The sequence below is a fragment of the Gekko japonicus genome, unplaced genomic scaffold, assembly GCF_001447785.1.
Source record: "Gekko japonicus isolate JY-2015 unplaced genomic scaffold, Gekko_japonicus_V1.1 scaffold3601, whole genome shotgun sequence".
Taxonomy (NCBI): Eukaryota; Metazoa; Chordata; class Lepidosauria; order Squamata; family Gekkonidae; genus Gekko; species Gekko japonicus.
In genome coordinates this window covers 87,661-113,563 of record NW_015163197.1, presented here as the reverse complement: position 1 = coordinate 113,563, position 25,903 = coordinate 87,661, and the positions used below count along the sequence as shown (strand labels likewise).

The following is a 25,903-nucleotide window of genomic DNA, read 5'->3' as shown; positions in this document are numbered from 1 at the left end:
GAGAGGGTGAAAACCAGTGCAGAGGGAATGCATGCAACTTTGAAGTCCACCCTTAAGGCTTAACTCCTCGGATTCTCTGGAGCAAACTGTCAGTGCAGAAAGGGCCATAGTCACTACCAGCAGACCAACCCTACCCAGACGTTCTTCTGTATGTGCCCCACTGAAGTGAATGGGCATTCCCAAAGGGAGCCACCATGCTCTTGTCTAGATCCCATTCATTTCATTGGAGCTGATGGCCATGAGAAGAGCCCTACTGGAATAGGTCAGTCTAGTGCAGCATCTTCCAGTGGCCAACCTGTTGCCCCTAGAAGGCATAGAAGCGGTGCATGGAGGCCAAATTCTCGTTCTATTGTTCCTCCACATCAACTGGTCTTCAGAGGTACAGCACCTCTGAAAGCGGAGGTTCTGTTGAGCCATCATGGAATAGTAGCTGTTGAAAGACTGTTCCTCCACAGATCTAAGCGAATGGCCATCCCTGCCTCTATTGGCAAGGAGTCCCGAAAGTTAATTGCGCCTTGTGTGAAAAAGTATTTCCTTTCTCTATCATCTTTGCACATTGTGTGCAAAACGGATCTCGTATTTGCTTAGCTCGGCTTCTGCAGTTTCTATCACAACCTCCTCCTCCACCTCTTGCGACAAGGGTGTTGTGGAATTGGGGCTGGATCGAGTCTCAGTCCTCTGCGAAAGCTCTACAAAACCTCTGGTACACCTATAACACTTTAATATCTATAGTAATTAGCCCACATAGTTGAAACTTGGTTCTGTTCTGCTTCCGGGAAGCTTCAGGCCACTGCTATGTGCTGTGTGTGACCTTCACTGGACAAGACTTCGCCTCATGTGACTTTTGCTTACCGGGAATGTTTATATTTTACAGCAGTCAGAAGTCACTATCAACTTTTACATAGATAGGATATCTGAAGCTAGCATCCTGGGACTCTTTAAATTAGTTAATCTTGACTCTCTGAGTCACCCTGGCTTAACCCAGCTGTCCTTGACTTCCCTGACCCAAGAAATCGAAAGAAAGGGGCTGACTTTGTTGTATACGTCAGATGTGCGTCAAATGCTCATCACAGACTTGATTGACAGTTACATTGGCTTCAATGGGTGAAAGAGGGTACTTAATGTCTGATTTTAGTCTTGTTCCTTGTTGTTCTGATCAGCTACCCACAGTTATGGGTCTTGGCAGAATAACCAAGGATATCCTTTCTAGAATTACAAGTGCACTATTTATGTATTGGGGTTGTGTTGAAATATTCTATGGCCCCGGTAACACGGAGCATTAGCCATGCTAGAGGGACGGAAGATAGGCAGAGTTTCTGGGCACGATCTCACCAGCACATCTGGGAAGCGTCGGGCTTCCGTGGCGCAACCGAGGCTTCCCGCCGAAGACGGGCAGTAAAAAACTAGTACCTCGGAGGTACTAGTTTCCTGAAACCGCGGGGCAAGGGCAGGCGTCTGATCGCGTTTCCGGAGGTAGTTCCGGCGTCCGCCCATGTCCCCTCGGACAAAGTTCCCCCCCCGAAGTCTCCAGGGATGCACACACGCACCCAAGGGAGCATGCGCACAATTGCATTTAAAACAAAAAACAACCAACCCGTTTGCCCTGTGCCCCGCTTCTTTGCCGCGCCGCAGGACTGTGGAGTGATTGGCACCTCTCCACGGTCCCCCCCCCCCCGCAGTTTCCTGCCCGTGTGACCAGGACCTATGTTGAATAACTGAAATGCTACAAAAGTGTTTTCTGACTTAAGAATGTGTAATGGAATGAATTGAGTCTTGGTTTACAACATCTCTCTCTCTCTCTCTCTCTCTCTTCCTCCCTCCCTCCCTCCCTCCCTCTTGATGAAATTGGGAAGCCAGCTTCCCAAAATGAACACAGTGGGAATGAGAGTGCATGCAAAGGGTCCTGCATCCCTGATTTCCCCCCAAAAGGGCTAATAGCAATAATTAATTCTGAAGGTAAGTTGGGATGAATTTTAGATGACATCTCTGCATAGGTGCAGTGGATCCATTTAAGTTGGGAGTAACAGTACGGGTCTAGATAGATCTTAACAGCAGAAGAGCTTGGGGCATGCCTACCTCCCTACTGTAATATCATCAAACGGAGGAGGAAGCAAAGCCAGACACAGATCTGGTTATAGGATTAAGCACATAAGAACAGCTCTGATTGATCAGACTCATGGTCCACCTAGTTCAGCATCCTGTTGCCCTGGGGGCCAACCAGATACCCCCAGTAGGTATACAAACAGGGCCAGGGACAAAGCCTGCCCCCTCATTGCTCCCCAGTGCTGGTACTCAGAGGTGTACCACCTCCAAATATGGACCTTCCATTTAGTCACCATGGCTGTTAACCATGGATGGACTGACCGGGAATTTGTCTAATCCCCCCTTTGAAGGCTATCAGCAGCCGCCATCTCTTCATCCCATGCCAGCGAGTTCTACATGTTAATTCTGGTACACGAAGAACTTCCTTTTTCTGCTCTGAATTTACCGCCAATCAGTTTCACTAGTACTATGGGAGAGAGAGAAAGAGATCTGTCTGTGCATTTTCTCCAACCCATAGATAATTTTATAAACTCCAGTACCCTTTGCAGAAAAGATATCCCACACTTAACGCGCCCCCTTCACTTACCCTTTCTGCCACGAATCTCACAGATTGCACACTTGTTCCATACAGATTATCATTATACTGCCCGGCTTCTATGAATTTGTGCTCTTGGATATCTTTTTCCATTTGTTCTCTAGACATGACAAAATGGTAATCTCTCCCGTCCACTTCGTAATCACGCTTTGGTCGAGTTGTATCTTTTGGGGAACAAAAAAAAGTTTTCCTGCGTCAGATTTTTCAAGCGTTTGGAATAGACATCTTTGAGACTGTATTTTGACTTTTGATTTATATGTAGTTGTTTATATATTATATCTCATTTATACTTACTATTATATTTGGGATAAAGCATACTTATAACCTTTATAACTATATGAATTTATTTATTACATTTTTACACCCTTTAAACTTGTTTAAGTTAATGACAAATTAACTAAAACATCTTACCGCCACCACATTAACATTAACCAGGGCCAGGGCCTTTTCAGTGGTGGCTCCATACTGGTGGAATGAGCTCCTGGAAGAGTTCCACAGGGCCTGCAAGATGGAACTCTTTCACCAGGCTTTCAATTAGGAGCCGCCACACCACCACCAACAACATCTGTGGGTATGGGTCGGCTCTGATCTGGAGATTGCACCATACCATCGCACTATGCTGAAGATCACTAAGTTGGAAATAGCTGTTAGTATGCCATCTTAATTACTCAAAGATGATCACCATCACTAGCACTTTAATTATCAGATTGTTTTAACGCTTGAATGCTTAATGTTTAATGTTTATGATTAAATGTTTTAATCTTTGTGTATGGTTTTATGGCACTGGGTACCAACTAATGTAAGCCGCCCTGAGCCTGCTTGCGGGGAGGGCGGGGTATAAATGGAAACAATAAATAAACAAACAAATAAACATATGGAAATGCCTTACACTGAGTCCAGATCACTGTTTTATTAAGATCTGAACTGTCTATGTCGATTGCCAGTGGCTACCCAAGGTCTCAAGGAGAAGTCTTCCACATCAACCATTACCTGATCCTTTTAACTGGAGATGCTGGGGATTGAACCTAGACCTTCTGCATGTAAATCAAAAGCTCTACCACTGAGCCGCAGCCTCTCCTCCTCCTGAGATCGGCAGCAAGAACACCTAACACTAAACCAAAATAAAATGCCAGCTACCCAGGAATTTTGAATCCCCAAAGATCCAGAAATTCAAATCCCTGAAGTTCAAGAAATCCCAATCCCCAAAGATCCATAAATTCCAATCCTCGAAGATCCAGAAATTTAAATCCCCTGGACAGAAGAGTTTTTTAGCTACTGATGGAACACAAGCTAAACTTCCTTTGGATAGGCATATTACAGCTACAGTACAGCTATTGGAAGCCCTTTCTTTCACGGTTGCCCACCATATTTTAGGAGGTAGGACTTAGTCCGATGATGGCTTTGGCTTGCTGGATCTCTGTATTGTTTTACTGCTGTCCTCCAGTATTGTGATCCTTTGTGGTATTCTGAGAAAGTTCTTGATGGTTGGACTACCAGGTGTCTCTGTGGGGATTGGGAGCAATGCCAGAGACACTTCTCGCCTCTGCAGTCCAGACTTCTAGGACTATTCAGACCATAATGATCCATAAATGTGTACATGGGCCAGTAGGGATGAGTGCTTTCAGTGCTGGTATTCTGATGGGTAGAACCTCTACATTCTTTCCCAAAGTCTAGCAGTCTTGCATTTTCCTTTACGGCACTGAATTTCCAGCAGGCAGTAGGGTTGCCAGCCTCCAGGTGGGGCCTGGGGATCTCCCGCTTTTACAACTGATCTCCAGATGACAGAGATCAACTCCCCTGGAGAAAATGGCTGCTTTGAAGGGGGGACTCTGTGGCATCGTACCATGCCGAGGCCCCTCCCCTCCCCAAACCCTGCCTTCTCCTGGATCCACTCCCAAAGTCTCCAGGTATTTTCCAACCCAGACCTGGGCAACCCTAGCAGGCAGTTAGAAATGTATTGCAATCTGGTGGGTTTCAAAGGCTTCGTGGTCAAAGCGGTCCTCAAAACGAGGACAATAAGGAGGCTGGTTTGTGGGATGGACGATCCTCTTGGAAGTTCCAGATGCGATGTCCCCAGTCTCAGACCTCCAGATTTCGTGGCAAGAGAAGCTAGAGAGCTAGATAGGCACACTGACCTTTTGTCTTTTCTCTACTCTTCTGCCACTGTCCCCTTTGAAATGCAGATTGTGTTCTTGGGGACCATTCCCCTTCCTTCCGTCCTCTCACTCACTCTAAGTCGATTTCTCTCCCTGCACGCACCAAGAGAGAGACATGTGGTCTTCTCTTGGCATCGTGAGGCAGGTGGGCCTCTTGCCATCTGCTTCCATCCTTTAGCTAGTTAGTTAGTACTCTATCCTGTCCCTACTCTTTCCTATCCAAAGTATCCTTCTCAAATAAAGAGAGAAGTATTTCTCTTCTAAACTTGCAATGTGGCTCTGTTAGCCTCTTTGGGTGCCACTGTAAGTAATAGGGTAAGGCAGAAATGTTCCAAATCAACAGATAAGCAAACATATAAAGACCAGGAAACATTATACTTACGTGGTACACAGGAGCCAAATTTGTCAGGAAATTCAGATATCAAGTCATCGTTGATCCGATCTTTCATTGGACCAAGGATGATCACCGGTCTTGTATAATTAACTGAAATGCAGGAAGAAAAGGAAGATCTTGGAGAAGGATGTAATTTTAAAGACAAGAACAATGCAAGAACCACCTGAAACCTATATTTTAGTACAAATAAGCTGAATTGGACAGGGATCACTCCAAGGCGAACGTTTTTTTCTGACAGGTGGATAGAAGGCTAGCTGGAGGCAGCATTTGGTTTGTAAAACAAAAGTTCACAATGGTGAGCCAATTCCCAAGAGTTATTTAAAAGTTTGAGAACACTGGGAAGGATCTCACAGTTCTGTTCTGCTAATGATAAACTCTTTCCTCCAGCGGAAGGAGCTTTCCCCTGATACAAGAGGTTCTTGGAGTTCCTTGGACCAGGTGAAAGCATGACCATTAATAGAATGAATCTTCAAGTTCCAGCCATCACACCCCCAAACTGCTCACCAATCCATGCCACCCTGTATCCTGTGCAAATGTGAATTTTATTCTTATTTCACCTGTCTAAAATTTGTCAGGCCATGTCCCTTTAGTGCAAGTATAATCCCTGGGAGTTATATTCCAGCTGACTGGAAAACAAAAATCACTGCTGGAAACGTAATAGCCTTCAAAATTTTATTGACCCATGAAATTTTAATGACCTATTCCTGTTGGCAGCAGGGGATAGGACTCGCAATAATGTGCTTGAATTAAGGGTGGGAACGTGCCGGCTGGATATGAGGGAAAACTTTTTGAGAGTCAGAGTTGTGCGACAGTGGCATCAGCTGCCTAGGGAGGTGGTGAGCTCCCCCTCCCTGGCAGTCTTCAAGCAGTGGCTGGACAAGCACTTGTCAGGGATGCTCTAGGCCGATCCTGCATTGAGCAGGGGGTTGGACGAGATGGCCTGTACGGCCACTTCCGACACTGGGATTCTATGATTCTAAAATGAATGGCAGTTGTCTTTTTCTCCCCCTATCATACTGCATTATTAAAGTATATATGATACTGTCTGTATTTGATCAAGATATCTAATAGTCAACATGGCCTCATCTGAGGATGCTTAAATCCACCGATTGGGGCCATGTTGAGAGAAGGAGGGGTTTACAAAAAAAAAGACCCCTAAAGTTTTTAAAAACAAAATGCCAAAGAGTGCAGCTGTTTGAGCTTGTGCAGACAATTGTCTCCTGACCTGGTTGGTCAGGAGGCCACATTACTGGAGGTGGATGGAATGGGACCCACCACTGCCCTTCCCTCTGCTGCTGAGGTGGTGGTGCTGGAGGACAGCAGGAAGGTCAGGAGGAGCAAGAGCCTCTGCTACCAATCCTCCAAAGTCCCCTATCCACCATGGCGTGAGTTAGAAGGCTGGGTAGGTAAAGCATTGGGAGGCATGTGGACGGGCAGGAAAAGCAGTGGGAAGGGGGGACACCTGAGTGGCTGGGATGAAGATGAGTGGGTGGGCAGACAGAACAGTGGGGAGGGAGCAGGCAGGCTAAATTCCTTCTCCCGTGACTCTCGCGGGTCCCCTCTTGTTCTGTAACTGTGGATCCCTCTTGTTGTTCTGTAACTGTGAATCCCAGTTTATGCAACATTTTTATTACATTGTTCTTCAATTCTGTAACCCAGTTTCATTGCACTGTTAATTGCAGACATTATACTGGTCTTTATTGCATCGTAACTCTGCAATATGCCCTGAGTGTCAACGAGAAAGATGGACAATAAAGGAAGTAAACCAGCAAAAACCACTAGCATCTGGATACTGATCATAAAGAACCCCAGTCCGGTTTACTTGAAACTAAAATGAGCTGAAAACAAAAAGACCCCCACCCCCAATTGTGTACATCTGTAAATACAGTCCTCGATGTCCCTTCTGGAGTCTAAACCTTCTGAGTGGTGCATGCGACATCCCAAGCCATAAACTATGGACTCAAGTTTATTTAGTAGAGCATCATGGCGTGCTTACTTTCCTGCCTTGTGACTGGCTCGTAGGAGAGAATGCAGTCCTCTTGTCCTCCTGATAAGAGAGGAAAGAAAGGAAGAAAGCAAAATCAAGGCTGACAAAACAATACTCCTTTTCCGACTATAATTGTCTGTAGCTTATCAACTAGCTGCTCTGAAACATCTCCAGTGGTTTCAAGGGAAGTGATCCCTTTCTAGAATTACTCAGCCGTGGCAACAAAACCTCTTTCTTAATTATCAGTGGCCGCACCAACAGAAATAAGGTTGGAAACGAATGGCCGATTTATCTCTTGGCAGCATCCTACGGGAACAGGATGCTTGCGAAAATTCGTATTTGGAAAGGTTAGGATGCGCATGCTCGACGCAAGCAGATGGAATGGCAAGAGAGCTCTATAACATACTGGCACAACAGCTAGCTCTGAATCAGTGCTACACATAATGGATGAAGCTTGGTGGTGGGCAGGGACCCTCAGTACTGGAAAACTAGGCGTTTGCTATTGTGTGTCATGGGAAAGATCGCTAGTTGCAGCCCAGGTAGAGTCGAGTCCAGCAGTACCTTAAAGACGAACAAGATTTCCAGGGTATTCGCTTTCAAGAGTCAAAGCTCCCTTAACGAGATAGGAGTAGGAATAATGATCCGAGTCTTTTTATCTCAGTCAGAAGGCGGAAGGAGTGTTGTAAAGAATGCTTATAGAAGACACAAAGGTACAATTCGTTCTGCAATCAGCTTGATTAGAATAGAGGGGAAATGCTCGAATCGCGCTGATTACCATATGCGTTGTATCTTTGCATCTTTTATTTATTTATTTTTTTATTTATCCTTCGACTTGATATACCGCCCTAACCCCCGTAGGGGTCTCTGGGCGGTTTACAATTCTTGGGTGCTAATCACCGGAAACAACCCTAACTACGGCCACAATGGTACAAGGGGGGGGGACTCCCTACCGGCACCCTGGTGGAGGCTTCTGTAATTTTCCCGGCTCGGCTTTCTTTTTCCGGCTGTAAGGTGTCTCAGTGCTCAGGCAGACAGGCGGATGTATGGATTGCCGGCGACGTCGTCCTCGGCCCGATCATGTCCTTTCCGGCTCCGCGCGCCTCCAGATGACGTCACTGCGCCTCCGACCTCCATCGACGACAGCCGCCTAGTTCTTTCACCACTGGCCACCAGGGATCAGTCTGGCTCTGCTGCCGCCGCTTGCCGCCTTTCAGCGTTGCGCCTCCTCCTCCAATCGTCTGCCGCCACTGCTCCGCTGTAGCCGCCGTTCTTGCCGCCGCCGCCGCCATTGCTGCTGCTTCTCCACACACCTCCATAGGCGGAGGAGGGTGCCCCCCACCCTACTAAGGGTGGGTACCCATTTATCTACTCGCCGATAGATAGTTACTTGGCTTTCAAACCACTGGGTGGGCGGGAGCTAGGACTTAAGGGTCGAGAGCTCACCTCGACCGCGGTGGGACTCGAACAGATGCTCGAGTAGATGTTAATGCAGGTGTTATACTCCCTGCGCCACCGCTCCCTTTACACGCATTCTTTACCACACCCCTCCCGCCTTCTGACTGAGATTAAAAGGCTCAGAGTTCTCAGTTTCTACTTGCCTCTGACGAAGGGATTTTTGACTCTCAAAAGCTTAGACCCTGAAACTCTCGTTGATCTCTAAGGTGCTGCCGGACTGGAACCCGACTGTTCTATAGCTACCCTCCGAAACTGTAGTCACAGCCCAGTAAAACCAAACATCTGGAAAAGCCAGACCTGGCAGAGTTTGATTCAACCAACGTAATTTTCAAAAAAATAAGAAATCATTTCAGTTATATCAGAGGGCAAGGCTTTTAACCTTTGATGAAATCGGGGGTAATAATAACAGATCCCCGAGAGGTACAAAAACAAGTCAAGCTGATTTCCCCCCTTAATTGCTATTGCTTCATCCTCCCAGTGTGTTTCTTTTTATTTTGAGGATTTCATTGAAAGGGCACTGAGGTCAGTTAGATCCCCCAATTAAAAGGAGTTGGGGAAACAACACTAAACACATAGATCTAGGGTTGTCAATGGTCTGCAGCAAAAGTGTCCTGTCCCTTTAGGCTTAATGGGATGTTATTGACCAGATGACAGGGATGACAGACCCCTCGGTGGGGGTGGGGGTCTCCCACTATCAGATCCCAGGACCTGATATTTGCTATCAGGAATTACCCCCCCCCCCCCAAGGGAGGAATGCCTGGCATTTCCATGACATGCCTATGTGACCCAGAAGTGACATAGTTTTGTGGATCAGTCAGGTGAAGAGGACTCCTCAGAAGGTCTTCTCAGGAGGAGTCCTGTGTAGCCAGCTCTGAATCTGCAGAAGCAAGCAGGAAGATGAGCTGCAGGCTTGTCAGGGCTCACAGCCAGCAGCTGCTGCAGAGCCCTCAGTAACCTCCAGCCCTGATTCAACAGGTGAAACCCAGTTGGTCGTTGCAAGCCCTCCAGTTTCTCCCACACCCTTAGAGCCCCGGAGATGGAAGCTGAGAATGGAACTACAGGAGAGACGACAAAGTGCACGCCTCCTGGCCCAACGCCAGCTGCTTGCTGATGGTAAAGATAAGCAGCTGCAGAGTTACTCTCAAGTGGCTGGCTGCGGGCATGACCCTTTAGTATACGGCTACATAAACCAGCAAAGGGAAACTGCTCATTGTGGAAGTAGCAAATCACGATATTGCTGACTCTGTGACCATTGCACTGGACTATGCCTTGCTCCTGTGACCTTTGGACCAACTATTGACTCTGTCTCCTGGACCTGCCTTGACCTTGTTTGTGAACAACTTTGGACTGCCAGACCTTGCCTCTTGGATGACCCTCTGGCCTTCCATCATTCTGGTAATTGATCTCTGGACTGGACTCTTGGCTACGATACTTGAGAGTAGGGACTCTGTCTGCCTGCACCCAGGACACATAGAATTAGAACCTAATTCTACCATAGAGTTTTACCCAAAAGCCAGAATGTTGCCTCCTGACATGCCTACGTCACTTCTGGATCACATAGGCACATCGTGAAAATGTTGGGCGTTCCTCCCTGCTCTCGGTAATTCCCCCCCCTCATTGGCTGCTCAGAGGGACCTGGCACCCCTACCAGGTGATGTTATTGACTGCCGTGCCATGAAAACCTTCACCTGCCTGTTTCCAAACATTAAGCCTCCATTAAAGGGACAGGACTTATTTGTTCCAGGTTGCTGGCAAACCTATGTTGGTCCCGCAATCCCCAGCATAGTCATTATGGGAATGCAAATGGACCCTTGTTGCGCCGGCCGTAAAGCAGGTAGGACCCAACTCAATGTCTTCTAGCTTAGATCATCAGAATTGCTAGGTGCTGTACGAAACCCCAAGACACCGATGCGTACCATTTCACAAACCAGGCAGGAGGATCTCTGTCTGAATCGCAAAATCCTCCCCACTTGTGAAAAGCTGGCAAGTGAGAAAATGATGCTATGTGGAAGGCATTCAGAAGCGCAAAGCAAAAGAGGGATAAATGAGCCAAGCTCAGCCTACTGAGCGGGCAGCCATAGCGGTCTTATCTGCATCAGGGTTCCCTGGCTCCCTGCCCAGTGAAGGACACGTGCAGATTACCGAAAAGATGCAAAAGTCGTGTCTTTTGCCATTTCCTCATGCAAACCAAAGTTATGCAAACCATCTATTGAGCAACATCTTGTTTTTCCTGAAAGAAGGTGACATTTGTTATGATTTTGGGTATGCACAGAGGGTCTCAAAAGCCTATAACCATGAGGTCCAACATCCATGGTTATTTGGGCCCAACCAAAGACAGGTGTTCTGTGCTAGGGGTACAAACGGATCGACTCCACAAATGGCTTGAGAATAGGAAGCAAACAGTACTAGAAAACGGAGACTGAGGGGTTTCTGCAGCTAGGGACCAATGGCACATAATCTCACAACAATATCACTCATTTTACCATGCTACATTAACACCGTTGGCCAATCCATACCTAAAAATTGGGAAGAAATATTTTTTTACGGAAGGCTTGGACCGATAGAGGGATTTTTACATTGGACCAATAGATAGACTATGATGATGAGTTTTTGTCATTTTTCTCGGCTGAGGTCTAGACGGGACTTGTCAGCTGTTGAATGGCAATATCTACAACTGTAATATCCATTGGTTTCTAAATTAAAATTGATTTGTTATCATATGGTATTGTGTGTGGAACAGTCAGGAGATCCTGTAAGGGGTTGTTTGGCTGCCAAAGCTGTAGCTCTTTTTTTGGCACCACTAGGTGGCGAGCTATGCTTATTTTTAGGCTGGGAGTGGTGTGACTTGCCTAAGGTCACCCAGCTAGCTTCAAGTGGGGAAGTGGGGAATCAAGCCCAGTTCTCCAGATTACAGTCTGGCTCTGGTTTCTAAATATGGCCCTGCAACATTAACAGTGCAATCCAGTGTGGAGCTGCTCCAGTCCAAGCCTACTGATTGCAATAGGCTTAGACCGGAGTAACTCAGCACAGGATTGCAGTGCCAGAGTCTCAGACTCCCCTTTGCTCCTGAAACCTCTAACTGAATCGATGCAGAGATGAAACCGACAATATTTCTTTATAGATATTTGATGATGATTAATAATATGATATGCAGAGTCTCAGGAATGAATGGAATAAGGAGCTAGATCACCCCAAGCATTGGGATATGGTCTTAAAGTTTAGACCTGCTCTGTCCGTGAATCTTCAGTTGCAGTTTATGCAGCAAAAAATTATGCTTTGGATATACAGGACGCCACAGCCACATTTTAGCAAAGGACTGAGTTTTGGAGGTCGCCAATTCATAGGCTTGCCACAGTCCGAAGTGACTTCGCAGCACATAATGCACACACATCTCTCCTCCTCGGATTTATCTGATCCCCTTGGAAAATGTCTAAAAAACCCCCTTTAATTTCAGAGCCCTTTTCGACACCTGATTTCTGTTTGCGTCTAATTCCAAGTCAAGCCATTTGCACCAGCAATAGTCTGTCATGGCGGCTTTCTTCCCCCAAGTTAGGAAAGCAAGGAGAAAAAGAAAGAAAACCGTTAACGGGCAGGCCAAAGGAAAAGAGTCCCAAACGAAAGCCATAACTTACTGTAGCTACTTTCGCTATCGCTGGCAAGAGAAGAAACATGTTCTGCAAGAACAGGACAGCAAATTAAAAGGACGTAACCAAGCACCATAATGTCACAGAGCCACCCCCATCATGCAAAAGGGGGGTGCGCGCGCGGAGCAAGAGGAAAACCCCAGCACGGCGGAGCACCCCAAACCGACCCACAGAATTGATCCAATGAAGGGCCAAAGCATTATCACTTGTGGATGCATGGGGAAAGAGCGGCATGCCACCTGCCAAGAAGGTTTCTAAACAGAAGCCCCGAGCACCCCATGAAAATACCGGGGGTATGCCTAGACAAGACTTTCCCATGTATGCTCATTCCACACGTTTGAATCCCCGAGTGGGAGAGCACATGCTTTGTATAAGAAGGTCCCAGGTTCAATCCTTGGTGAGTTCAGAGGAAGAATCTCAGGTCTAGGAGAGACTGGGACACAGGAGAACTGCTGCTAGTCTGAGCCAGATGGGTGTAGTCTGAGCTGAACAGATCTATGGTCTGATATAGGGCTCGGACAGGTGAGATGAGGATTATAGGCTTTGGCTTGACCATGAAATTCTAATTGCAAGCTGGAACAGCCTCAATTTGCCTCGGGGCTGTGCAGGGAAGGAAGAGAGGGGTTTAACCCTTTTGAGCTCTACCCAGTGGCAGGAACCAGTTCCCCAACTCTGCTGTTAGAATTTTAAAGATGGCCTTAATATGGCAGTCTAAGGATGTAACTAGAGGAGGCATTAGGAGATCTGCAATTGGGTCTTCCAGCTCTTTTGTTTTGTAAACGGCAAAGACGTGGGGCTCTGATTTGGTGTGGGGCCACAGAACAGGGCAGGGAAGGTTAAGACTTCTCCCTATGCACTCTTTTTTCTTGTCTTGCAATGGACTTGCTGAGCTGCTTTGGTCCTGCTAGAAGAAACGTAAAGGAAAACTTGTATGCTTTCCCTGTGAGCTCAAGTAGCAGTACCAGGAGTCTGCTTCATGCCAGAACATGCCGTGGCGACACTGCCCCTGCCTTCCAGTGCCATCCCCCTTCCCCTTCACTGGTGCTCAGTGGTATGGACTGGGGTGAGGGTTGTTAGTTTCCAGGTATTGGTGGGCAGTCCCCTTGTCTGAGCTGAACGGATCTATGGTCTGATTTAGGGCTCGGACGGGTGAGATGAGGATTATAGGCTTTGACTTGACCATGAAATTCTAATCGCAAGCTGGCACAGCCTCAATTTGCCTCGGGGCTGTGCCGGGAAGGAAGAGAGGGGTTTAACCCTTTTGAGCTCTACCCAGTGGCAGGAACCAGTTCCCCAACTCTGCTGTTAGAATTTTAAAGATGGCCTTAAGATGGCAGTCTAAGGATGTAACTAGAGGAGGCATTAGGAGATCTGCAATTGGGTCTTCCAGCTCTTTTGTTTTGTAAACGGCAAAGACGTGGGGCTCTGATTCGGTGTGGGGCCACAGAACAGGGCAGGGAAGGTTAAGACTTCTCCCTATGCACTCTTTTTTCTTGTCTTGCAATGGACTTGCTGAGCTGCTTTGGTCCTGCTAGAAGAAACGTAAAGGAAAACTTGTATGCTTTCCCTGTGAGCTCAAGTAGCAGTACCAGGAGTCTGCTTCATGCCAGAACATGCCGTGGCGACACTGCCCCTGCCTTCCAGTGCCATCCCCCTTCCCCTTCACTGGTGCTCAGTGGTATGGACTGGGGTGAGGGTTGTTAGTTTCCAGGTATTGGTGGGCAGTCCCCTGCCGGCACACCCAATTGATCAATGCAGTGGTGGAAGGAAAAAATAATAATGATAAAGACCATAGAGATCCTTAGAGCACCACAGAGTGGGTGTGACATCACTTCTGGTTTCCCCCGGAAATGACATCATGGCATCGGTGACGCCAATTTTTCCTCTTGCTGCAGCACTGTGATGACCTGATAACCCTAGTGGGGGTATTCTTCCGGACCTACCCTACTTTGTACAAAGGGTTTTGGAGCTATTTGGCAAGGCTTTACTCGATTCCAACTGGTGGAACGGACTCAGGTGGAGGTTGAGTCAAACTCAAAGACGCAAACGGTCACCACCAGACCTACCGGTGGCACCAGCTGCATTTGTGCAGCTCCTCGAGTTAATGACGGAAGCACCCGAGAGTCCAAACAAATTAGTTTTAATTGTGAATCCTTCGTCCTGTTCTATTAAATCCCTAAGAATATCTAGGCAGCTTCCAATTTCTGTGCCAGCCATAATTAGGGCAAAATGAATTTATTCTGTGAGCGCACAGATGGGCTCGTGAACACTCCATCACATGCATTAAAACCATTTTCACAATGCCACAATTTGGACTGAGAGAGGACTTGGCTGATGGATCCCGGCTTGGGAAATGTGAGTTGCGGCTCTCGTGGGCCACTGGGATTTGGCTGGGGAAGTGGCAGCTGATATTATTTCCTTGGATCTTGCACCTATAGACAGCCTCTTCTCCAGCCCTGTCACCCATGATCTGTCTTAACTGGAGAGGCCTGGGATTGAATTTGGGACCTAACACATCAACACATGTGCACTATCCCTGAGCTATGGTTCCTGGGAAACAGAAGGATCCTTTGGAACGAAGTAAGCTGCATCATGGATATACCCAGGGCATCTGGCTGATTGCTTTGGGGGAGATAACTGGTCTAAAGCATAAGGGTCTCATGGCCGTAGGGCAAGATCTTATGTGGTGAGGAAGTCAGCTTTGGCCAAAAGTCTGCCCTTCCATTGAGTTGGGCTGTTATCATTCTACTCCCCCCCAAAGCCATAATCACCTCCATCTTTGAAGAATATATGCGAGTTTGTTTTGTCCAGATTACACACCGTGGGGTGCCGCGACTTGCTAATTAGCTTACAGACAATATTTTGCAGTGACTGCATTGAAACGGTGATGCGGACATCTGGCAGGCCCATCATGGAGAAATCTAGGACACTACAACTGACCCTCGCAGCTCCACAAGAGATAATGCGTCTCCCCTTACGGGGAAAGTCAACCGTCAGATGAGGTTAAATCAAGGTCGGGGCAGCCCCCTGATCTGCATCACACCTGTGCGCATGAGCATACATTCCTGTCATGAAAAGCGCATTCGCAGCGGTAGGCAATGTGCAATGGTCAAGTCGGCATCATTTGTTTTCAGAATTAATTGGTGCCTCGGATCAAAGGACTGGTGGAGCTCTAAGGAAAGCGAGCGGCCATTACGCAGGTCAGGTGAGTTCATTACCAGTTAACAGCAAGGCAGGGAGAGGCACAACACGCCGTTAGGTGCACCTAACAATATTGAAATCAATTGCAAGGCCATCCATTTCATTCTACGCCATTTCCCTAGGCCATAATAACCAATGGAATTCAGAACCATTGCAAAGGGGAGTCTGCAGCAGAGGAGAGGACTCGCAAGGATGGGTTTAAATTAAGGGTGGGAAGATACTGGCTGGATATTAGGAAGGGGAATTACAGTAAGAGTTGTGCGACAGTGGAATCAGCTGCCTACGGTGGTGGTGAGCTCGCCTCCCTGGCAATCTTTAAGCAGCGGCTGGACAAACCCTCGTCAGGGATGCTCTAGGCTAGATGGCCTGTATGGCCCCTTCCAACTCTATGATTCTATGATTCTATGCCCTGTCTAGGATCCTTATTTTTTGGAACCAGTTTCCCGTGGATTGGAAGAGATTCAAAAGAGGTTTGTGTATTATGGGTCAAAATATGGGCTTTCCCGAAACATGGCCGAGGAAACCCATCAACATCTGTTCCCTTTGGACCTGAATTCACCTACTGCAATGGTCTTTTCACTTCAGGGAACCCATTCCAGATCGACTTCTCTGCCACGGAACTATCTGTCTGTCTGTGGTTCTGAACCCCTGTATCTTGAAGAGGTTTCTAGAGCATGTTATGGTGAGCACTGCTGGTTCAGGTGGGTGCTAACCAAACTCTACTGTCACCCTTTGTGAACTCAGGTGAAAAGTACCTGTGGCCTGTGTCGTTCACCCCCATCCTGCATGAACAGGAACTATGCCTTAGAACACCCCCTCCGCATCTGCACATCGAAAGGGATGTTTGGGGAAGCTGGTCAAGAGTATCTACTCTTACCTGATTCCATAAAGTGCAATCCTATGCAAACTTACTCCAGTCTAAACTCACTGAAATCAATGAATTAAGATGGGAGTAACTAGGCACAGGACTGCAGTGTTAACTAAGGATCCCTAATGAGACTTTCAGAACTCTCTCATGGTGGGCCTTTCCCCGGCAGCTCCACAGTTACGGCACAAGCTCCCCAGCCCTCGTTTTGAAACGAGGTCCTGTTCCCCGCCCTCCACCAGATTGCCAATGAAAGTGACCTGTTTTGGTTCAAATGAGAAAGCCTCTCCCACTCGTGATTTTTAGGAGGTAGCTGAAGATGGTTTTATTTAGGACTGCATTTGACTGATTTATTGGCAGTCCCAATTGGAGTTTTGAAATTGTCATTTTATAGTTGTTTTGATTGTATTTTCAATAATATTTGATTTGCGTTGTGAGCTACCGTGAGTTCTGCAAGGAAGAAAGGTGTCTGATAAATGGTCTACATAAAGAAATAAAGAATCCATGGTAGCCTTGTTATGGGCAGTTGAATTTCTTTTTCTGAAATTCACTTTTTTGGCTGGAGCCATTGATTCCTCTTATTCTCTTTTTTCCCTAATTCGTTTCTCTTTGGTTTCTCTTTGTAGTTTTCTGTTTCACCACATGGTGGTGCTCTGTGCAACATTTTTTGGGGGGTAAATTCAGCCCTTGCAAGTTTGCTTTTGATGTCACAAACCACAGGATGGTGCTCTAACAGGAGGATAGGAAGGTTTGGGAAGACATGGACTGCCTCTGAGCATCTGCAAAGTGCAATGCCAAGATTCTGCAGCGCCTCCCTTCCTGCCCCTTCTCGCTATGAGTTTCTCTTTCGAGCAAAACGGGACTGATTAGAAACAGACTCCGGTTTCCTAAAAGAAGGGGAAAGAAATGGATTGCTGGATTTCAAGGAGAAATTGGGTAAAGAGGAATTAAGAGAATTTCTCTCAGAATGCTATCCTCGGGACACGGTTTGGACACCACTGGTCTAAAGAACGGTCCTCAGGGGATCAATAATGAATGATTAGGAAACAGAAGGTGTTGCTTACAAAGAAGTCAGCATATCTGTTTCATATGCTGTATGCTCTTCGTATTATCATGCAAAACATAAAGGCCCACGGACTCCCCCCACCGTATCGCATTCAAAGCTGGGGGACAAAAGAAAAATCTAATCTTCTGCATGCCAGGGTGGATGGTCCTCAGGGAACAAACAAAAGCCAAAAAAAAAGAGGTTATAGTGACCATTCCTGGAAACTTACTCAGACTCTTTGTTCCATAACCGTCGTCACCTAATCCGGGGAGGTCCTGCACGGAAGTCCCCAGAGAGAGCAATGAGAGAAAAGAACAGCCGCAGAAGAGGAAGGAAGAAGTCAGTGGAGTTGAAATGGATACTACCATGACAGACCATGTCGAGGGCACAGTCTGGATTCCTGCTCTCATTTGGTAACAAGGTCCTGTGTCCCACCCTCCACCTGAATCCCCACCAGATTGACAATGAAAGCGACCTGTTTTGGTTCAAACGAGAAAGCCCATGCCATTCTCAGGAGCTGCATTTTTTTTTGTTGCTTTTATCAGCCCGTTTTTATCGGCTGGATTTGTTTTCACTGTTATCTCGGGTTGACTTGCATCTGTCATTTTTATCAGCTTGACTTCTTTCACTCCACTGTTGGGATAGTTTTATTGTTTCTGTTGTGAGCCGCTTCAAGCAAGTTCTGCGGAGGCGGCACACAATTTTTCTAATGAAACGACGAAAGAAACTTTTTTTTTAACATAATTAGTCAAAACGAAAGTATTTTCTCCGGCGGAGTGGAAATGTCTAGCCCAGTCTCATCAGATCTTGAAAACTAAGTAGGGTTGGTCCTTGTTAGAACTTGGATGGGAGGTCACCAGGGAAGCCCAAAGTTGTTATGCAGAGGCTAGCAATGGCAAACATAATTAGTCAAAACGAAAGTATTTTCTCCGACGGAGTGGAAAGGTCTAGCCCAGTCTCATCAGATCTTGAAAACTAAGTAGGGTTGGTCCTTGTTAGAACTTGGATGGGAGACCACCAGGGAAGCCCAAAGTTGTTATGCAGAGGCTAGCAATGGCAAACATAATTAGTCAAAACGAAAGTATTTTCTCCGACGGAGTGGAAAGGTCTAGCCCAGTCTCATCAGATCTTGAAAACTAAGCAGGGTTGGTCCTTGTTAGAACTTGGATGGGAGACCACCAAGGAAGCCCAAAGTTGTTATGCAGAGGCTGGCAATGGCAAACCATCTCTGTTTGTCCCTTGTCTTGAAAACCCAACAGAGTCACCGTAAGTCAATGGCAGGAAGCTGGCCAATGTTTTAGGCAGACATGATGGTGCGCCAAAAGAAATGCATGAGTAAACCAGTGGCACTCTGATACCTCTTTTGGTGTTCTAAAAAAATCTCGTCTGCATCCAGACTTCCCTCTATGGCATGCCCATTATCTCCCCAGAAGCGGGGATTTCTAAATTCGCAGTGAATTGCACTTCTGACTCGCCACATCCGCTGAACAATTTCAGAACCCAAAAGGCTCGCACTTCTGATGGATAATCCAAAATGGCCCTTGTGGTTTTCAGTAATACCACATCTAGATCCTGAAGTGACAGGAGAGACTACTGTTTTAGCCTAAAAACCTGGAGAGTCAACCAGGTATCCTCAAGGTGCCAATGTGATAGTTTCAAGTTGGAGAATGATGAAAAAGAACTATCTATTTTTTCGCTTAGAACTTATCAGTAGGATTTTTCCTAAGCCATATTCGGTAGAAAGAGTGATTGTGGTCACCCCAAACCGGATAGTACGGGCTTTTTCTTCAACCAAAACTTGAAATGCGATGATTTAAACGAGGGGCTTAAGCATTCGGTTTGTAAATTTGGTAATCAAGAATTCGTCAGCCAATGGTTACAGCTTTATTTTTTATTCCATGGGAACGTTTTTTTAAAAAGGAAACTGAGCGGAATCCAGACTGCTGTCGAACACTGGTCACAGTAGTAATGCCTCACCTGCCCTGACACTGACTTTTGTTTGCCTAGGTGTGTGTGTGCATGGGAGGGGTTTCTGGTGTCATGCGCTTCACCCGTGTGCTGCATCGTGACATTGCCTCTAAGCCGTTTACTTACGTTCCGGGTCACTCGTTTCCTGCTCACTCAGCTCCTTGTTCTTGTAGAATGGAAATTTTCGTGAAAAGATGAAGTTCTTTTTACGCTTGTCATTGAATGACTGTGAAGGAGAAAAGGCACGGGGGGCAAAAAACAGGGACGTCTAATTGTTGTCACACTCATGCTGACAGAACAACTAGTTTGTAAAAGTGGGAAAAAACCCTGCGAGTGACTCAGTCCGATATAATTTTCTTTTAATTTTTAAGAAAAAAAGCAAACCGGCAGAAAAGATTCAGAGCAAAGAAGGTAAAGGTCTCTGAAGATCTGGCTGGAATCGAAGTTGGCCTCCGATGTAACCCTAAACACTGCAATATGCTCGTTCCTAACAGAACAATGCTCACCTTTGGAATGCGGGTCAAGCACTGCCTTGGGGCCTCTATGATAAAACGAACATTATCAGGTTATAAGCTTTCAAGGGTCAAAGTTCCCTTTGTTAGAAAGCTCATACCCCCAAAATGTTATCGGTCTCTAAGGTGCTACTGGAATCGAATCTATATATTCTACTGGAGACCAACACGGCTACCCTTTAAAATTATCACGTTGTTAATGAAGGAGGCTTGTGAAGTCCACACAGCAACTTCTTATGCTCTAGGTTCGGGCATCTCATGCTGACTGAGAAGTTTATTTATTTATTTTATTTTATTGGATTTATACCCCGCCCTCCCCGCAGACAGGCTCAGGGTGGCTCACAGTTTACGGCACGCGCACTTCAAGAAAGCTGCATGACAGATTGTCCCTTGGAGACAGTGAGGGTTCTTTAAATGCCTTCTCCTGGGCTATTTTTGGGCAGGAACGCACAGGAACGGAGTTCTGTCTGGCTCCCAAGTTGGCCACACCCAGCAGGAACTCATTAGCATGATAGGCCACACCCAACAGCAGAAACTCATTAGGATTGGCTACATTAGGGGTGTGTGGCCTAACGTGCAAAGGAGTTCCTGCTACAAAAAAAGCCCTGGACCGTTTTGACAACAAACAAGGTCAACAGAATAACAAGCAAAAGGTGGGTGTGGCTGGATGACCACACTTCTGGTAACATGGGAATGTGGCTTAATATGCTAATGAGTGGTGCAGTCAGGGGGGTGGCCTAATATGCTGGGTTTCTGCTGCTGGGTGTGGCCTATTATGCTAATGCGTTCCTGCTGGACTTTTTCTACAAAAAAAGCCCTGGCCTTCTCCAAATCCTGCTGCTGGCACCAGCGTGTCTGCCGACACGGACCACACAAACCTCCCAAAGCCACCTGGGATGGGCATGGGAGTGGGATGGCATGAACTGAGGTTAACAAACCATGAACCAAGCCTGGTTCATGACGAATTTTGGTTCGTGCCCATCCCTAGTCAGTATGCTTTGTTTGTTCCCCTGCTACCTGTGAAACTGGAACCAGCACCTGGCTACTGAACCTGCTCCAAGCCCTTGTGGTCAGGACCAGAGCAGATAGAAAAATAACTTTGGGCTTGTGGTCGACTTTGCATTTTGACTCAGCCCCGGTGCATTTAAGGTAGGCTCTATCCCACTGGACCTAGCTCACAATGTGGCTCGAATACATAACCTGACGGGTCTTGAATGTAGAAATACTGGTTTTGAAGACCCAGCTCTTCCCTGGTGTGTTTTTGGTACTGTTTCTTCTCTGTGCGCCTCAGTTCTTTGCCTGTAAGACAGGGGCTCAGCTCATGGGGATTGCTGGGATGGCAGACGTGATAGGAACGCTGAGGCACTACGCAAACTAAAATCACTAAGGAAATGGTGGTGGTGGTTTTCTAAGCAGAAATCTAAATTTAGCTGCGTTGATCGGCAGCATTGAAATAGTGATGCGGCATACTCTGGCTCTCATCCAATTATAGTTGCATGCAACCATGTTGGCCTGCTTGTTTCAGTGGGCGGCCATGTTGATCTGCGGTTGAACAGCTCAGTTCAAGTCCAGTAGCACCTTAGACACCGACAAGATTTTAGGGGGTATAACCTCTCAAGGGACAAAGTTCCCTTTGACCAGGGCTATTTTTGAGCAGCTATTTTTGGGCAGGAATGCACAGGAATGGAGTTCCGGCTGGCTCCCAAGTTGGCCACGCCCAGCAGGAACTCATTAGCATAATAGGCCACACCCAACAGCAGAAATCCATTAGGATTGGCTTCATTAGGCGTGTGTGGCCTATCATGCAAAGGAGTTCCTGCTACAAAAAAAAGCCCTGGGTTTTGACAACAAACAAGGTAAACAGAATAACAAGCAAAAGGTGTGTGTGGCTGGATGACCACACTTCTGGTAACACGGGGGTGCATCCTAATGTGCTAATGAGCTGTGCTGGCAGGGGTGTGGCCTAATATGCTAGTGAGCTTCTGGTGTTGGGTGTGGCCTATTATGCTAATGAGTTCCTGCTGGGCTTTTTCTACAAAAAGAGCCCTGCGGCTTTGACAGATATGAAGTATCTGGACTCGTGTGTTGGCCTGAGGGAGTGTTACAATGTGGATGGAGATATCTAACCCCCTCCTCAGGCAGAAGTGCAAATGGGCATCACCGTGGGAACCAAACGCATATTGCTATGCAGATGTAAATCTAGATATTATCTGCACCCAATCTACATCTTCTCACTCCAGGAAAGAAATGGCACATGACCAATGCTCCCTCTAAGCTGTGGAGTCTTGACAGCAAAAATTCTACTTTGTGAGCTACTGGCATTAAAGTTGTGAGGGAGCGATTTGGCTACTGCGTAAATTAGTTTGCTCTAGAGCCATCCTTCCCGAGCTAAGACAAAAATGTGTGAGCCAGAGGCTAAAAAACTGTGAGCTAGCTCACACTAACTCAGCTTAGAGGGAACACTGCATATGACCTCTCTTAGCATTCATCTGACTTGGTGGAGCTGCTTATAGTGTAATGCTTACAGTCAATGACTTCTAACCATGTTGCATTGATGGGGAGGGTTAAGGACTAAACTGGAAGTAAATTGAGTGTCTTTCGTTCTAGCGGCGAAAATGGAATTTACGTGTTTTCCCACGCCCATGTTTTTTATGTCCTGGGAATTATATTCACGAGCCCTGTTTTCATTCTGAAAACTGCAATGGCCTTTGATGCCAGCCAGTAAAGATGCTGAACTCTGTGCCTAAATTTCTCCACAATCTGTTCCGGAAGCATTGCTAGCATTACATTGGGCAGAATGGGTTTGCAAATGGTACCCAGTTGAAGAAAAGAACTTTGGCTGCGGTCACACACACTGAACAATCCACTTTCAATGCACTTTCAATGCACTTTCAATGCACTTTCAATGCACTTTCCAACTGGATTTTGCCAGTTCACTCAATAAAATCCAGTTCGAAAGTGCACGGAAAGTGGATTGAAAGTGGATGATTTGGTGCGTGTGATCACAGCCTTCGTGTATCTTTTATCCACCTACTGCCAGTCTGCTTCTGGGCCAAACGAGATATTACGGTGGCTATGGGTCCAACCCATGGCAGAAAGATTTGGCCATTTAAAACGTGTCATGAGGGCCTAATCCTGATTGGGCTCAGGGGCCGTGGTGGCTCAGAGGTTAAGATGCTGAGCTGCAAGACCGGAAGGTCTGTAGTTTGGCAGTTCGAGACCCAAGTGCCACGTGACGGAGTGAGCTCCCGTCTCTGGCCCCAGCTCCTGCCAACCTAGCAGTTCGAAAGCAAGAAATTGCAAGTAGATAAATAGGTACCACTTCAGTGGGAAGGTAACAGCGTTCTGTGTGCCTCAGCGTCTACTCATGCCGGCCACATGACGATGAAGATGTCTTCGGACAGCGCTGGCTCTTCGGCTTGGAAACAGAGATGAGCACCGCCCCCTAGAGTTGGATTCGACTGGCTTTCGAGCAAGGGAAACCTTTACCTTTACTTTACAGTGGGACCAAGTGATTTTCCTCCCCACGGCCCCATCTCAAGTGCGGAAACTGCTAAAAAGTCATAGACTTGGGTCTGAGCCGATCTAGGTTTGGCCTTAAATTCAGAGCTGAAGATCAGAGAAGACAAAATGTTGTGTTCGAAACTGAAGGACGGCCATCACCTCTGGTCTAAGTATCTGGAAAAGGCCAATGCCAGTTTTGGAATGGTTTCGTTATAGGCGTCACCAAAGTTTCATGCCACTTTTACATTCCGAGCATCTTTAAAATTTAAAAAAAAAAAGGGGGGGGGGGGAGGAAATAATATACATGAAAACCTATGAATGTCTCAGTGGGGAAAGGGTCGGGTGGGGATGGCGGATCTGAAACAACATGATCCTCATGCAGAAGCAACATAAAGAAGTCATGCATATACACGAGATAAAAGCAGATCAAATATAGACATATGAAGGGCTAAAAGCAATCTGGACCAGGATGCGGAATCGGCATGCGGATCACATTAACTGAATGGCCTGTAGAATCTGATGGAAATTAAAATGTGAGGTGGGGGTTTGCTTTTCTATTGTTTTGTGATTCCTTTCCCCCCACCCACCCAAAGTAAACCATTTCACAGGGTAACATTTTCTTTATGACATTTTAAAAATTAAGTTAGCTGGAACCATTTTACTGCAGACATCCATCAAATACATAAACATCCTCAGATCACAGTGTCTAAAACCAGGCAATTCTATCTTTTCATTTTTTCAATCCAACGGGTTGCCGGACAGCTGCACGAGTGTGCCATAGTTTACTGAACATCTACACTGCAACCACCATTTCAGCTTTAAATGTGCCTTTTTATGTTTGCTCCCTCTAAGCTGTGGAGTCTTGTGAGCAAGAATTCTACCTTGTGAGCTACTGGCATTAAAGTTGGGAGCGAGCGATTTTGGCTACTGCATAATTCAGTTGGCTCTGGAGCCCTCCTTCCTGAGCTGGAGGCTAAAAAAACCTGTGAGCTAGCTCACACTAACTCAGCTTAGAGGGAACACTGTCTCCAACAATCTGCTGTTAAAAGAAAAACAGGGAAATTTGCCTAGAAATAAGGTCGCCAACTCCAAGTTGAGGAATTGTTGGAGATTTTGGGGGCGGAGACTGGGAAAGGCAGGGTTAGGGGGAGAGGAAGGAACTAAGCAGAATATAATGACATGGAGTTCACCCTCCAAAGCAGCCATTTTATCCAGGAGAACTGATCTCGGTTGTCTGCAGTTGAGTTGTAGTTCTGGGAGATAGGCAAACTTACCTGTAAATAATGCTTATCTCGTTAACAGTGTGGTGAACACCTGCTTATCCTTGGGGCCAGAAGCCCTGACTGTCCAAATTCAGGTCCTCTTGGACGAACCACACAACATCCTATGAAGTGTAACGCCATAATTGCCACACCTGGGGTTTCAGGTCACGCAGATGACCGGCCAGCCCTCTTCTAGCTGCCCATAAAAAGCTGGTTGCCGAGCTGCTCTGATTCAAACCTAGCAATTATCGTTCCTATTTTTATAATGTATTTATTTCACACGGAACAGCTTTTGGAGAGCTGGTCAGAGACGCGGCTGGCGCAGCATGCAGCGGTCCGCCTCCAGGTGGGCTTTGATATCACATGAACGTAGCACCACACAGGTGTTTGGCTCTGGGACCACTTCACCTTCCTGGATGGCTTTACTGCTGGTGGGTCTCCTATGGCGTGTCAGATCAGCAAGGAGGAGCAGAAGGTTGCCTTCACCTTGCTCCCTTTGATTCCTGCTTCTCCCAGTCTCACGCATGCAGCGCTGGGTCGAGAGACTGGGCTCTTCCTCCTTGGAACCTTTCCCCCACCCAACCTTAAAAGGCTCCCCTGAGGGGAGGGCAACCCCCGGCTCCACCAATCCCGTTTCCTGCAAGGCGGGACCCTCCTGCCTGCCAAGGCCCTCCCCCCAATAAGGCACTAAACTGAGCGATTCACACCCGGTTCTCATTAGGGCTTGTTGAGCCCAGCTGCAATAGGGCTGCCTCCTCCCGGAACTTCCCTTCCTCCGGGCATGCCTCCATTCTCCCCTCCCTAGGAGTTGCTGGGCATTGGGACCCTTCTCCCATGGATACTGGCTGTCCCCTGCCACTAACCAGCTGGTCATCTTGGACTCCGATCTGGAGCTACCATCACCACTGTGGACTGCCTTACTGCCTTCTCCTGTGGCCTTGGTAGGGTTGCCAATCCCACTTCAGGGTTATCAGAAAGCAGGAGGAGGGAAATGTCCACTGGGCACTCCATTATACCCTATGGAGACCGGTTCCCATAGGGTATAATGGAGAATCGATCTGTGGGTATCTGGGACTCTGGGGGGGGGGCTGTTATTAGGACAATTAAAACAAGGACAAACAGATTAAAAATAGTTTTTATTCGAGAGCTATTACTGCCTTAAATGCTGTATGAAATTGGAATTTGGGTGACATTGGTGGTTTTAAGTTGCTATGTGAACCTTAAGGGAGTTATGAGATAGTTGTGAATGGTTGTGTGAGTGTATATGAATAT

General features: G+C 46.9%; 1 protein-coding gene across 1 annotated transcript in view; it reads right to left on the bottom strand.

Annotated features, from left to right (window-relative positions):
- The window catches only part of DLG2 (discs large homolog 2), an 82,838-nt gene that overhangs the window by 9,148 nt on the left and 47,787 nt on the right, over positions 1–25,903 (bottom strand). Inside the window, exons 4-7 of the mRNA XM_015407154.1 lie at positions 19,480–19,579; positions 7,185–7,235; positions 5,177–5,278; positions 2,630–2,802 (exon numbers count right to left, since the gene is read on the bottom strand). Of these exons, the coding sequence (XP_015262640.1) occupies positions 2,630–2,802; positions 5,177–5,278; positions 7,185–7,235; positions 19,480–19,579 (426 nt within the window). The remainder of the gene's footprint in view (positions 1–2,629; positions 2,803–5,176; positions 5,279–7,184; positions 7,236–19,479; positions 19,580–25,903) is intronic.